Here is a 16,418-nt window from a genome sequence, read left to right on the forward strand (position 1 = left end):
GGATGCCGCCATGTTCAACTAATCCATGTGAAGTGCAGCCATGTTCACCTAATCTACGTGAGGTGCTGAACTTTATAAATAATTCAGGTGCTGCTATTTGAAAGATTGTTGCCAGTACTACGTGACATAGAATCAATTAGAATGTACAACACAGAAACAGGCCATTCAACCCAGTCCAGTATTTATGTTCCACTCGAGCCTTCTCCCATGCTTCCTCATCTAATTCTATCAGCATAACCCTCCATTCACTTCTCCATACACTTATCAAGCTTTTTCTTAAGTACAGTACATCTATTTGTTCAACCACTTGCAGTAGCGAGTCTTACCGCTCTCTTGGTAAAGAAGGTTCTTCTGAATTCCCTATTTCATTTCTTGGTGACTATCATATGTTGATAGCCTCTAGTTATGCTTTCCCCCACAAGTGGAAACATTCTGTCTCTACCCACTCTATCAAAATGTTTAAGAATTTAAAAGCCTTCCTTTAGCTAACACCTCAGCCTTCTCTTTTCAGAAGAGACCATACCTGTTCTTCATTTCCTGATAGGTATAACCTTACATTTCTGGTATAATTCTTGTAAATATTTTTTTGCACCTGCTGCAGTGCCTCTATATCATTTTCATAAGATGGCAACCAGAACTGTAAACAGCACTCCCAAGTGTGGTCTAACCAAGGTTCCATATAACTTCAGCATATTTTTACACTTTGATTATATCCTTCAATAATCCCTCATGATTTCCACAGATTTTCCATCAAAATTACAAAGGACGATTGAGAGAAGCCTGTTGGAAATTCTACTTTATTTAGTTTTTGTGATATTGCACTTCAGTTAGACCATAAGACGTAGGAGCAGAAGTAGGCCATTCGACCTATCGAGTCTGCTCCACCATTCAATGAGATCATGGATAATCTGATAATCCTCAACTCTACTTTCCTGCCTTTTTCCCCATAACCCTCGATTTCCTTACTGATTAAAAATCTGTCTATCTCAGCCTTGAATATACTTGACAACCCAGCCTCTACAGCCCTCTGCAGTAAGGAATTCCACAGATTCACTACCCTCTGAGAGAAGAAATTCCTCCTCATCTCTGCCTTAAATGGGTTCTTACTCTGAGATTATGCCCTCTGGCCCTAGACTCCCCAACAAGGGGAAACAACCTCTCAGCACCTACCCTGTCAAACCCCCTAATAATTTTATATGTTTCAATAAGATCACCTTTCATTCTTCTAAACTCCAGTGAGTACAGGCCCAACCTACTCAACCTTTCCTCAAAAGAAAATCCCTCCATACCTGGGATCAACCTAGTGAACTTTCTCTGGACTGCCTCCAAAGCCAGTACACCTTTCCTTAGATAAGGGGACCAAAATTGTTCACAGTATTCTAGGTGTCATCTAACTAGTGCCTTGTATAGATTCAGCAAGATTTTCTATTTTTATACCCCATTCCCTTTGAAATAAAGGCCAACATTCCATTTGCCTATTACCTGCTGAACTTGTATGCTAGCTTTTTGGGATTCATGCACGAGGACCCCCAAATCCCTCTGTGCTGCACCTTCCTGTACATCACAATATTACTTTTCAGTACATCACAATATTACTACTTCACCCAGTGTATATAGGGCAGAATTCTTCATCCTGCGGGCGGGCGCGTGCCCCAGCCTGGACGGGAGTGAAATAGTGCACGATGACATCAGGCGAGCATCCCAACGTCATCATGCACTCTCACGATCTTTCGGTTAGCGGGCGCGCACGAGAGCAGCAGCGTGCTCACTGACAATTAAGAGGCTCATTAAGGCCCTTGAGTAATTAATTAAGTTGCATTTTTCGCTGCCTACTCAACCATTCAGTTGGCAGGCAGGCGAATAGGCCAGGCGGCCTTTGCATTTTTAACGAAATCTCATCCACAAACAGGATGAGGTTTCCATTGGTTACTTAAAAAAAATTTTTAATTTTTAATATCCTTTTTTACATGTCCCTCTTCATGTGACTGAGTTACATTTGCGGACATGTTCAAACATGTAAAAAGTTTATTTTTCATTTTAAAATCCTTCAGCCTCCTTGAGGCAACTCTGTGCCTCTATTATTTGCCCCAAAAAAATCCATCATGGACAGTGGTTTGGTAGCATCACGATTGACTGAGCTAGCCAAGTCCTAAAGGACATAGCTTCTTGACTTGGTCTGCGGCAGGTGGTGAAGGAAGCAACAAGTGGGGACAACCTACTTGACTTCTACCTCACCAATCTACCTGTCGCAGATGAGTCTGTCCATGACAGTGTTGGTAGGAGTGACCACCACACAGTCCATGAGGAAACAAAGTTCTGCTTTCACATTGAGGATACCCTCCATTGTGTAGCACCACCACCATGCTAAATGGGATAGATTTTGAACAGATTTAGCAACTCAAAACTAGGCGTCCATGAGGCCCCATCAGCAGCAGAATTCATATTCAACCACAATTTGAAACCTCATACCATTACCATCAAGCCAGGGGATCAACCCTGGCTCAATAAAGAAGGCAGGAGGGCATGCCAGGAGCAACGCCAGGCACACCTAAAAATGAGCTGTCAACCTGGTGAAGCTCCAATGTCAGACTACTTGCATGCCAGACAGCAGAAGCAGCATGCGATAGACAGAGTTTAGCAATCCCACAAACAACAGATTAGATCTAACCACTGCAGTCCTGTCACATCCAGTCGTGAATGGTGGTGGACAATTAAACAACTCACTGGTGGAGGAGGCTCCAGAAATATCCCCATCCTCAATGATGCGGGAGCCCAGCACATCAGTGCAAAAGGTAAGGCTGAAGCATTTGCTACAATATTCAGGCAGAAGTGCCAAGTGGATGATCCATCTTGGCCTCCTCTGGAGGTCCCCAGCATCACATATGTCAGTCTTCAGCCAATTCAATTGACTCCATGGGATATCAAAAAATGGCTGAAAGCAAATGATACTGCAAAGGCAATGGACCCTGACAATATTCCAGCAATAGTACTGAAGACATGTGCTCCAGAACTAGCTGCACCCCTAGCCAAGCTGTTCCGGTACAGCTACGACACTGGCATCTGCCCAGCAATGTGGAAAACTGCCCAGGTATGTCCTATCCACAAAAAGCTGGACAAATCCAACCCGGCCAATTACCGCCCCATCAGTCTACTCTTGATCATCAGCAAAGTGATGGAAGGTATCATCAACCGTACTATTAAGTGGCACTTACTTAACAATAACCTGCTCACTGATGCTCAGTTTGGGTTGCGTCAGGATCACTCAGCTCCTGACCTCATTTCAGCCTTGATTTAAACATGGACAAAAGAGTCAAACTCCAGAGGTGAGGTGAGAGTGACTGCCCTTTACATCAAGACAGCATTTGACCAAGCGTGGTATCAAGGAACCCTAGCAAAACTCAAGTTAATGAGAATCGGGAGGAAAACTCTCCACTGGTTGGAGTCGTACCTTGGATAAAGGAAGATTTTTGTGGTTGTTGGAGGTCAATCAGTTCAGTCCTGTGATGTCACTGCAGGAGTTCCTCAGGGTAGTGTCCTAGGCCCAACTATCTTCAGCTGCTTCATCAAAGACTTTCCCTCCATCATAAGGTCAGAAGTAGGGATGTTCATGGATTACTGCACAATGTTCACCATTTGTGACTCCTCAGATGCTGAAGCACTCTATGTCCATATGTAGTAAGACCTGGACAATATTCAGGCTTGGGCTAATAAGTGGCAAGTAATATTTGTGCCACACAAGTGCCAGGGAATGACGAGCTTCAACATTTGCATTGCTGAATTCCTCACTGTCAACATTCTGGGGGGTTACCATTGACCAGAAACCGAACTGGACTAGCCATATAAATAATGTGACTACGAGAGCAGGTCAAAGGCTGGGAATTCTGCAGCGAGTAACTCACCTCCTCACTCCCCAAAGCCTGTCCACAATCTACAAGGCACAAGTCAGGAGTGTGATGGAATATTCTCCCCTTGCCTGCATGTGTGCAGCTTCAACAACACTGAAGAAGCTCGACACCATCCAGGACAAAGCAGCTGCTTGATTGGCACCCTGTCCACCACCTTAAGCATTCACTTCGTCAACCACCAACACACAGTGGCTGCAGCATGTATCAACTACAAGAAGCACTGCAGCATCTCCCCAAGGCTCTTTTGACAGCACTTTCCAAACCCACAACCTCTACCACCCAGAAGGACAGTGGTAGCAGATGCATGGAAGCACCACCACCTGCAAATTCCCCTCTAAATCACACATTACCCTGACTGGAATTATATCGCCGTTCTTTCACTATTATAGAGTCAGCATCCTGGAACTCCCTTCCTACAACACATGGCTGAAGCGGCTCAAAAAGGTAGCTCACCACAGCCTTCTCAAGGGCAATTAGGGATGGACAATAAATGCTTGCGATGCCCACATCTCACAACAAATTTTTTTAAAGGCCTGAATTTTCCCATCAGCAATTTGAGGTCGGGGCCCGCTCGCTGACTGGAAAATGATGCGGGATGATGTCGGGAGGAACCCCCGACGTCTTCCCGTCCATTTAAATATTGAGGAAGGCGGGCGGACAGCGAAATCAGCTGTCCGCCCGCCGACCTGTCAATGGCCAATTAAGGCCATTGACAGGATAATTAAGGTAGTTAAAGCCCCTGCCCGTCCAACCTTTAGGCTGGCGGGCAGGCCAGGAGCCCCAGCGGGCAATAGAAAAAATATAAAACCTCATCCACTGGTGGGATGAGGTTTCATGTCCGCTTTAAAAATGTTTAATTAATTTTATGTGATAATTATTAACACGTCCCATCTTGTGTGACATTGTCACATGAGGAGGACATGTTAATCATTTTTTTATTTTTCTATTTTTTAAGTTTGTAAAACTTTCACCGATCTCCCTGAGACGGCACTTTGACAGATGGGAAATCCCTCCTCCTCCTCCTCCCCCCGCCCCCCCCCCCCCCCCCCCCCCCCCCCCCGCCCCCCCAGCACAGGAAGCACATAGCGCTTCCCGTCGGGCAGGCCGCTGGGTGGGCCTTAATTGGCCTGCCCACTTAAAATGGCGGCAGGGCCCGCTTCGGCAGCGGAGTTCAGCTGCCCGCCTGACAACCTAGGGCAAAATTCTGCCCAAAGTCTAGCAGAGGCTTGAACCAACAAACTTTTGAATCAGAGATGAGAGTGATATCAAATGCTGTTCAACATGTTAGTGTGCTTTAAAAGAAAATGTTGTTAAAATATGTCTATAATGTTAAAGAATATACATTGTATTTAGGAACTCTAGTTTTTTGACCTAAAGAAGTCAACAGCACTAAGCAATCCCGCAAGAATTTGCTCACGGTCAGTATCAATGCTGAAAATACTGCTTGGCCCCAATCCCATCTTGTTAATTTCTCTAAATAACCACTTGTTTCTCAAAGCCAGAAGGTTCCTGCAGAACTCTTCAACTCCTAAAAGCTGAACCATTTCTTAGTAAAACTCTTTCGCGTTTCTTTTAATTAGCCCAATCTAATTAACCAAAGGAGAGTTATTAGGTTTCTGACATAAAGTTTCTTTTCATTTTCAGCTAGTGCAGAGTTTCCATACAATGAAGAGAGCACCATCACAGATGGAGTGAATCGAAACTCAGCAATTATTGGTGGTAAGTGTTGGAGTCTCAGAAAATTGCTAAGTATGAAACAAATCCCTCGAAATAGGGGCTTCCCCTTTATGGGTTAGATTGAACAACATAGAAAATATCTTCGTGTTCGATAACCGTTGCTGATAAGAACCTGGGTCATTTATGGTCATCCGAGTGTTCTCTTTACTTGAATCCAAACCTTGTTCTCAATTTCATCAAGATGAGCAATGTTCAATAATTGGTACACCTACATTCCAATTGGAAAAGAGGAAAGGACGTTCCTTACCATTTTATAATTATTTATCACCTATAATTAAATAATTGAAATGGTTTTAAAATTGAATCATAAAGATAAGTACAATGTGAGACTTTCATACTCAAAATCTTAGCAGCTCAAAGAGAACTGGGGTTCTTAAAATTGAGAAATTGTCACACTTGGAGCTAATTTAGGTCAGCAAGCAAAGGAGTGATGGGTGAACAGGACTTGGTGCATATTAGGATACAGGCAGCAGAGTTTTGGATGAGCTCAAGTCTACAGTGGGTGCAAGGTGGAAAAACTCAGCTGGTCTGGCAGCAACTGTGGAGCAAAGAACAGAGCTATATTTCAAGCTAATATAGCTCTTCAAAACTGAAGAGAGGTGGAAATGTGATGGGTTTCCTGCTGTTGAAAAGTTGGGGGGAGGGGGCCAGGTTGTGCAAAAGGGGAGGTCAGGGATAATTTAGAAAGCTGGAGGAGATTAAATGACAAAGGGATCATGGAACAAAAGGCAAAGAGAGTGGTAATATTAGTAGTAAAGGAATAAAGCATTGGTCTAGAGTAGGTGTTAATAGCAGAATAAAGATCAGCATTGTCTGACCTTCACAGGTCATTAGAACAAGATACAGACTGGCACTAGGGGGAAAAAATACACAATGTAAGTCAGAGCTCATTGGCTTAAGTTGTTGAATTCCAGAAGGTTGTTGAATCCAGAAGGCTGTGAAGTGCCAAATTGGAAGATGAGGTGCTGTTCCTTGAGCTTGCTTTGGGCTTCACTGGAACATTGCAGCAGGATGAGGATAGATGTGTGAGTGTGAGAGCAAAGTGGTGAATTGAGATGGCAGGCAATTGGAAGGTCACGATCATGCTTGCGGACCGAATGGAGATATTCTGCAAAGCGCTCACCCAGTCTGCGTTTTGCCTCCCTAAAGTCGAGGAGACTGCATTCTGAGCAGCAAATACAGTAGACTAAATTGAAAAAAGTACAAGTAAATCACTGCTTCACCTGGAAGGAGTGTTTGGGGCCTCGGACAGTGAAGAGGGAGGAGGTAAAGGGGCAGATGCACAGGATGTGCCATGGGAAGAGGATGAGGTATTGGATGATGAAAGAGGAATGGACCAGGGTGTCACGGAGAAACGGTCCCTTTCCTTCAAGGACTTAGCCAATTATCCACAGACAGCAGCTTCCACATAAACCGGGTTCCACCCGTGCAAGCTTCCTTAAATGGCACACTTCTTTCCAGAACCATCTCAACTCTTAGCACTTGTATTTTAACTTCTTTCCTTTGGGACTACTTCCTGGTCAAGGGTCGCCAGGTCATGCAGGCCAGTATTTATTATACAAAAATTATAGCTGATCTTGTTAAAATTGATACAAACTCTTAAAAATCCTTTTCAAACAATTACAGATTCCCCAAACATTTTAAAGCAATTACAAATTTTCCCCATTGGTCCTGCTTCCTGTCAAAGGCTGCCACAACATGTATTCTTCATTCTAGCTCCCCCTTCTCCTTTGCTGGTGCTGCTCAAGCCCCTCCTGTCACTCCCATTCCTGATGCCACTCTCTCCCTCTCCATTCCTGGTGATTCCCCACCCACTCACTCCTCCTCTATGATGTGCACCTTTTCTCTTCTCTGCTGCTGCTCACCCCCTCCCCCCAACTCCCAAGTCCCTCTCGTCACCCTTCTCCCACAACCCCAGGAACCCCTGTTTCACCTGTCAACTCCCCTTTCACCATTACCACTCTTACCCCTACAACGGCACCACCAGCTCTGCTGTGACATCAGCGTAACTAAGAATCTAGGGGTGCCATTTGGGCAATGGGATGTGGGAGAAGTGATAGGAGCGGGGTGTGGTGAGCCAGGGTGGTGGGAGAGGCATGATGGTGGAGGGGGTGACAGGCACTGGATATGTGGGCGGGGCTGGGGAGTGCAGGTTTGGGGATGAGGTAGTGTGCAAGATGTTTGTGGGAATGAGTCGGGAATGTGGGTATGGGGCTTAGCAGCACCCGGGGCTAACAGATGTGTGAAGACGCTCCTCCTGATTTAAACGCCTGTTTCGAACAGACCAAAAAAGTAGTTAAGTCACAGGAAAACAGCTCAAGTTATGTGATGACGGTCCCAGTGAGATCATCAGCAGAGTGTCGCACAGAATCCTTTCAGATGAACCAGCAGTACAGGGTTCCAACGTAAGTCAGCGACCTGGAACTTCCAACTGCATTACAGCCCTCAATCGAGTGAATGTCTCAGCATTTGCCGCTATTGGGATCGGAAGATCTGGGCCAATTATCTTCACTTGGCCCACTGACACGTTGCTCTGTAGTTTGTGCTTATTTATTGTGTGACTCCCAGAGGTTTCATAAGCATTGGTACTGGAGAAACTCCTTGTCCTTTTATTTTCATCAATTTCTAAAATCCTGTAAATGCTTTGCAGTATGCAATATGCTTCCAATAACTTAGCAGTTTCCTTTGAGGACTGTAGCTCTGATGCACTTATTTATTGGGTATATTGGCGTGTAACGTATGGGCTAATAAATCAGTTGCAAATAAGTTTCAAACTGGATAGGAGTCTGAAATATCTTGTAAATCAAACCCATTTATGTTATTATGTACCCCAAATGAAACTAGTTCAAACAGATTAACAGTATTTCCCACTCTGGCTAGGTTCATATATATTTGTTGCATATGCAGTTCATGCAACATGTCATCATATAACAATCACAGATCAGGACACTTAATGGACAAAAGTAAAGCTTTAAACAAATTACAACACAGAAAACTACCTTTAAACCCTATAAATATTTTTAATACGAAGTTATAGCTTATCTAGTGTGCTTGTAAACTATATGACAGTTGCCATGTTAATCACACCATTTTATTGTTGAAATGTTTATTCATTTACTAATAAAGATTTAGTACAACTTCCTTTATTGAAATTTGAATTAGAAAATAAAATTAAGTTCCTACTTCACTTCAATGATCAGTGAAACAGAAACTGATATCACTGCACCAGTGGAACCCAATTGTTGCAAGTTCCTAAGCATATTTTTCTGCCAGTTAAATTAGTTCAGCATTGAAAGAGCACCACTGTCAGCCTGAAACAAAGAGTGCAGCAATGTTAATATATCTTCAGGCGCTCAACTTTCTGCTAATAAAGTAAACAGTTTTTCTGAGCTAAATTAAGGGGGAATAAAATGTGCAACGGCAATTTAGTGATTTGGAAGTAATACCTGTCGCACTGCTTTGGGAATCATGTGACTGTACAGGCAAATTAGCCCTGAGTGCAAGTAATCTTAGGGGCAGTGTTTTCTAGTTGTAGAAGATCTAGCATGTAGCTTCATCAGGAGCCATGTAAATAGTTTACTGTTTCTAACAAGAAACCTATCCAGTACACCAGCAGGTTTTTTGAACAGTATCCATTTCAATTCCAAAAAATAGTTTGTCCTTAATTTTTGGTGCACTCTGCACTATCAGAGCACCCGAGTAACTTACATCCAGAGCTCTGCAGCTGTGAAAAATTAGCTGAGAGCAGCAGCAAAATCGCTCATTCTTTGTTTTTGCTTCCTTAAGGGAAGCACTTGATGGCCTGGCTCAGGTTGATAATCAGCCAAAAGGAGGATTGGAGATCTGCACCTGAATTTTGCCACACAGTTGCAAAAACAGTTGCACATTTTATTCCCCCTTAATTTAGCTCAGAAGAACTGTTCACTTTATTAGCAGAAAGTTGAGCGCCTGAAGATATATTAAAATTGCTGCACTCTTTGTTTCAGGCTGACGGTGGTGCTCTTTGAACTAATTTAACTGGCAGAAAAATATGTATAGGAACTTGCAACAATTGGGTTCCACTGGTGCAGTGATATCAGTTTCTGTTTCACTGATCATTGAAGTGAAGTAGGAACTTAATTTTATTTTCCAATTCAAATTTCAATTTGCAAATATATTTTATTGTCAAGCTGCTGCAGCATGTGCAAAGTATTTTCTTTGTATGTTAAACATTGGTTGAATACAACTATGAATGCATAAACTACTTCTTAAAAAAAAGATTTCACTGAAGAAGAATTATTGCATTTAATGACCTCACCTTGATAACTTACAATCAGTTAAATAACAGGTCAGGACATAAATAACTATATACCTGGATTGCAAATGTGCTTCACATGTGTATTTATTTAACAAACATCCGCCACCATTCAATGCAAAAATCTGCAGATTTAGTCTTTCACCAAAGTTTGAAATTCTGTCATAAATGCACCAGGCACAACAAATCTTAGTGCAGCTTAAGGGTTTTGTCCACCAGTTACAAGCAGAGTTGCTGTGCATGACGCACACCAGACCTGCCTTTGCTCTCCACCTAGAATGGGAATACCTCTTGCCTTTCACCATGACGAACCCTGTTGGAGCTGCTTGCAATTGCTGAATCTGCTTTCTTCTGCCCAACTGGAGCAGTTAGTTCTGATTGGTTGAGCTGACCACAATGACAGCTCTCTCTCTATACAATGGCTCATGTTGAAATCAGTAGTTTCTCCGTGTTACACATCATTTTAGAAGATAAGCAGTAATCAAGAAAGTAAAGTGCACTTAATGATGATGAAAGTCACACACTCTGATTTAGGTCAGCATCTTACCAAGTAATTTACAAAGTAAATGTGCATATGCTCTGCATTGAATATTAAGATCATTCATTTTATATTTACTAATCAAAAATGCAGTTAGCTACATCTGGATGCCCAGATAGTGTTTAATGCCTAATGTATTGGACAACACAAATATCCCCATCCTCAATGATGGAGGAGCCCAGCACAGCAGTGCAAAAGATAAGACTGAAGCATTCGCAACAATCTTCAGCCAGAATTGCCAAATGGATGATCCATCTCGGCCTCCTCCGGAGGTCCCCAGCCTCTCAGATGCCAGTCTTGAGCCAATTTGATTCACTTCATGTGATATAAAGAAACGGCTGAAAGCACTGAATACTGTAAAGGCTATGGGCCCTGACAACATTCCGGCAATAGTACTGAAGACTTGTGCTCCAGAGCTTGCCGTGCCCCTAGCCAAGCTGTTCTATTACAGCAATAACACTGGCATTGACCCGGCTACGTGGAAAATTGCCCAGGTATGTCCTGTACACAAAAAGCAGGACAAGTCCAACCTGGCCAATTACTGCCCCATCAGTCTACTCTCGATCATGAGTAAAGTAATGGAAGGGGTCGTCAACAGTGCTATCAAGCGGCACTTGCTTAGCAATAACCTGCTCACTGATGCCCAGTTTGGATTCTGCCAGGACCACTCAGCTCCTGACCTTGTTACAGCCTTGGTTCAAACATAGACAAAAGAGCTGAACTCCCAAAGTGAGGTGAGAGTGACTGCCCTTGAAATCAAGGCAGCATTTGACCATGTGTGACATCAAGGAGCCCAAGCAAAAGTGGAGTCAATGGGAATCAGTGGGAAAACTCTCCGCTGGTTGGAGTCATACCTAGCACAAAGGAACATGGTTGTGGTTGTTGGAGGTCAGTCATCTCAGCCCCAGGACATCACTGCAGGAGTTCCTCAGAGTAGTGTCCTAGGCTCAACCATCTTCAGCTGCTTCATCAATGACCTTCCTTCCATCATAAGGTCAGAAGGGGAGATGTTCGCTGATGATTGCACAATGTTCAGCACCATCGTGACTCCTCAGGTACTGAAGCAGTCCATGTCCAAATGTAGCAAGACCTGGACAATATCCAGGCTTGGGCTGACAAGTGGCAAGTAATATTCATGCCACACAAGTGTCGGGCAATGACCATCTCCAACAAGAGAGAATCCAACCATCGCTCCATGGTGTTCAATGGCATTACGATCACTAAATCCCCCACTATCAACATCCTGGGGGGGTTACCATTGACCAGAAACTGAACTGGACTAGTCATATAAATACTGTGGTTACAAGAACAGGCCAAAGGCTAGGAATCATGCGACGAGTAACTTGCCTCCTGACTCCCCAAAGCCTGTCCACCATCTACAAAGCACCAGTCAGGAATGTGATGGAATGCTCCCCATTTGCCTGGATGAGTGCAGCTCCTACAACACTGAAGAAGCTGGGCACCGTCCAGGATAAAGCAGTCCGCTTGATTGGCATCACATCCACAAACATTCACCCCCTCCACCACTGACGCACAGTAGCAGCCGTGTGTACCATCTACAAGACGCGCTGCAGGAATTCACCAAGGCTCCTTTGACAGCACCTTCCAAATCCACGACCACTACCACCTAGAAGGACAAGGGCAGTAGATAGATGTGAATACCACCACCTGGAAGTTCCCCTCCAAGTCACTCACCACCCTGACTTGGAAATATATGGCTGTTCCTTCACTGTCGCTGTGTCAAAATCCTGGAACTCCCTTTCTAAAAGCACTGTGGGTGTACCTACACCACATGGACTGCAGTGGTTCAGGAAGGTAGCTCACCACCGCCTTCTCCTGGGCAATTAGTGATGGGCAATAAAAGCTGGCCCAGCCAGTGAAGCCCACATCCCGTGAATGAATAAAAACACAAAATGCTGGAAAAACTCAGCAGGCCCAGCAGCATCTGTGAAGAGAGCAGTTTAATTTGAGCAATTTAAAGCAACCCCCTCACCTCATAACGACTGAGTAAACAACCCAATGCATTTGCTGCCTGGGATCTCACACAAGTAATGTCCTCTTGGACAAGATACTGGAAGACAAGCAGTGAAACCAAACCTCTTCAAGGAGTCAGTGTCTTCAGGAAAGAATTGGGAAAGAATATATTTCCAAGAAAAAATAATTTTGACAGAAAAATAATTCCATATGGCTAGTCATTCACTTTTTAAGCTCTTGACTAATTATCTTTTTCTTTCTGTTAGGTGTTATTGCAGTTGTAATCTTCACCATCCTTTGCACTTTAGTCTTCTTGATCCGTTACATGTTCCGCCACAAAGGAACCTACCACACCAATGAGGCCAAGGGGGCTGAGTCTGCTGAAAATGCCGATGCAGCTATAATGAACAATGATCCCAACTTCACAGAAACCATTGATGAGAGTAAAAAGGAATGGTTCATCTAAGATGATTCCGGGAAGGTTTTCCACTGATGTTATTTTGGTGATTCAGGAAAGATCAGCACAAATGAACCAAAATGGAAAACACCCACACAAAGAAAAAGAGAATAAGATTCAAAAAAAACCTAAATATATGATACTATGGATTAGCACCAGTTTTGAAAAGAATTTTCCCAAGTATGTGAATACTAATTGGAATGCATTTACACTTCAGAACAAAAAGCTGATAGTCTAGATGATTGCACATATGCCAAATACCCAGTGTAAATATGTTTTATGTAGGTCATAAACAAGTATAGATTTTATGTTTTTGTTGCTCAAAACGCTTATGAAGTTACTGTATTCTACAATGAAAACAGATAAACCTTCATTGCCAGAGTTTGTGCAAAGAATGATTTGGCATGCTGTGGTTAAAAATAACCTGTTTTTTAATTACCATTTAAGCTGGTTGCATATTTCATTTTTCAATTTTTGTTTTGTTTCTTAAAAAAAAGCTTGTTCTCTAGAACCATTTGACTCGCAAGATATAAATAAAATGGTCACAGAGATGTGTGTTTAGACCTACGTTCTTGAGTGTATGTGAGAGGGGAAATATGTGTGACCAGAGTGCATGATGGGAACTACCAGAGTTCTCTCTTCACCCACGGTGCCCTGAGTAACTGGAAAAGTACTGAAGTGTACACAGCAAATAATTTTAATCTTTCATTTCTGTTCTTAACCTTTTATCACTGTATATATTTTTTATTATATTTTATAAATGTTCATTATCTTGTCCATTTCTAGCCTTTTATGGTAAAACTTTGTGTGGTGCCAGTAAACATTGTTTCTGCTATTAAGGAGTTGCTTCATTGACAGGGAGACAGTCACTGCTACAAACTAGTCCATGAGGTAGAGCAGGGTTTTTGTTTGCATGCTTAGGGAGTCCAGGATATTTACATTGTGAAAGCTCAAAAGTACCTGTATTTGCCTTTGGACTGATTCGGGTGTGATCCATTGTATTCTAATTTAATAAAAACACTCTTACATGTGGTGTTTTCTGTTCAGGAATTTAGGATAGTTTATAAATTTTGGAATTTACAAATTGTGTCATGCCTTATTTTAAGTATGTACTGTAGTTTGGTTTAAAAATTGAGAGGGGGAATACAACATTAAAAGAGCCTTGCTGTAAATGTGTGTCATTTTTTTTTTGATGATGCAGGTTTTGCACCTATTGCTGATGAGATATTTTGCTTGGATTGCAAGTTAATTTAACATTAACTCTGACTAAGTTTGGCGATCATTCCCAACACAAGTAAAGACCTGGTGCAGTGCAATGACCACAGACAACTATCCGAATCACTTTGTAGAAGTCCTGATCATGTGTCTATTCAATGAGTAATCCAAAACAATGTCCCTGAGGCTGCAGCCATTCTTCTACTACCCTAAGGAGCTGCTCTCCAATTTTTGCTTAACTTTTCCCCAGCACTCAACTGTGTGAGCAGATGGAAGATCTGGTGAACATGCTTTTGAGTGTCAGAATCCATCATGTACAAAATCAAGATGTGAATGATTACAGATAGGGTAGGCCAAATACTTACCAAAGTTTGATCTTTTATTTATCCAGGTCACCATGTTGTAAGACCATGTGGTGTCCACTGATAACGTCTTCTATAATCAATTGGCTTTTGTCTTGTATACATTCTTTATGTTTATCATAAAGAAGGAGCAGCACACAATGAAACAAAATGCACTTGGGCAGCATTTACTGCAAGAGTCATTACAACATGTCATCACTGAAATAAAAGCAAAATACTGTGGCTGCTGGAGATTTGAAATAAAAACAAAGTGCCAAAAATTAATTCAGGTCTGGCAGCATCTATGGAGAGAGAAACAGAGTTCATGTTTGAAGTCTCAAATGAGTCTTTTTTGGAAATCCAGAGTACCAAAGAAGAGTGATATTGGACTCAAAACATTAACTCTGTTTCTCTTTCCACAGATGCTGTTAGACCTGCTGAGTTTATCCAACACTTTCTATTTTAATGTCATCACAAAGTCCTGTTATCTATGGAACGAAGTCTAACTTTGACAACTGTTATGATATGGCAGGTGGTATTTGCCAGGCTGACCAAATCCACAAGGGAAACTTTGCCGTGTTACCACAATGGTTTTGCAATTCGTATTTATTACGAGAAGATTTGTGCACTGAATTAAGAAGTAATGAGCCTGCTAATAACTTTAGAGATTTTAAAAATTAAATTAAAACATTTATTAACAAAAGAAAATAATTCAAACGCATACATAAGATTGTAGTTACTTAACTTTAAAACAAATCCCAAAATTACTAATTATCCTGACTCCCAACTACACACCACCTTTAAGACAATAATCTAAAATAGATTTTAAATTTATATAGGCAATCCTGCAAGGTTATCACAGCACCCATTTGACAGTGGAATTCCAAAGGCTTTAGTTACTGGAGAAGCACTTCTACTTCTCTACTTCGGAGTGGCTAGAGGCTTTCCCCACCGCCCGCACCCCTCCACCCCCCAAAGTCTGCTTCACATGGTGTACCTTTCAAGATTTTACGTAGCCACCCTCCACATAGCCTTCCATCCTTCTTTATATATGTTTCTCTCCTTTTAAATCCCATTGTTCTACATGTCTTTGGAAATTTACTTTTCCCAAAATATGAAAATCTTTCATGTCACCATTATGGTCAGCACTTTTGGGAAAAATAAACAAATGTATTGCCTCATTTATCTTGCTAGTTGTAAACGTTCCACCATCCGTCTGAAAATCAAACAACCCCCTTCACTTATCTAAAAATGAAAATTTCATTCACAATCTGTGGAACCCTCATCCTAGTTTATCGATCTCTATTTCAAAAGTCTGCTTTACACCTAACTCTTGATAATTTCAATCTTGTAGTCTAAGCAACCCTAGTCTAATTAAATCAGTCACACAGACAGAACCATCCACACTCGTCTATAAGCCTACAATAATAATATGAAAAATGATAGAGGCATCACAAAACTATCCTTTTGGAAAAATGGACCATAAATTTTAGAAGATGACTTCATTTTCTCAACCCATCTTATATTACTTACTATACTTATACACAAGCTACTACATTACCAGGTGCATGCATTAATATAACAATGTATCCAAATCCTTTGTATCAACAGAGGTTGCTTCAGTCCAGTGTCCAGGTATCAAATGTCCAATTTCCTTTGAGTTTTAAATTCAACAATGCATTTGCAATTAGATTTTCTCATCCAGCTACATGTATAACCTGTAAATTAAACAGTTGCAATAATAAACTCCTTCTGCACAGTCTTGCACTTCAGTCTCAAAATTTATCCAGAAATTTTAAAGGATTGTGGTCTATATAAACAGTTGTTTCTGATGAACTGTGTGTGACATAAACTTCAAAATGCTGCAATGTTAACACGAGACCTAGGGCAGAATCTTCAGGTCCAGGCCCCACTCGCCAACGCGTTAAATGATGGGCGGTGATGTTGGGTGTCCGTC

General features: G+C 42.0%; 1 protein-coding gene across 1 annotated transcript in view; it reads left to right on the forward strand.

Moving 5' to 3' along the window:
* The window catches only part of LOC144678739 (contactin-associated protein-like 2), a 2,328,914-nt gene extending 2,314,837 nt beyond the window's left edge, over window positions 1-14,077 (forward strand). Inside the window, exons 23-24 of the mRNA XM_078538599.1 lie at window positions 5,550-5,624; window positions 12,715-14,077. Coding sequence (XP_078394725.1) covers window positions 5,550-5,624; window positions 12,715-12,914 — 275 coding nt within the window. The 3' untranslated portion in view covers window positions 12,915-14,077. The remainder of the gene's footprint in view (window positions 1-5,549; window positions 5,625-12,714) is intronic.
* The last annotated feature ends 2,341 nt before the right edge of the window (window positions 14,078-16,418 follow it).

This window comes from Cetorhinus maximus, chromosome 3 (assembly GCF_964194155.1).
Source record: "Cetorhinus maximus chromosome 3, sCetMax3.hap1.1, whole genome shotgun sequence".
Lineage (NCBI taxonomy): Eukaryota > Metazoa > Chordata > Chondrichthyes > Lamniformes > Cetorhinidae > Cetorhinus > Cetorhinus maximus.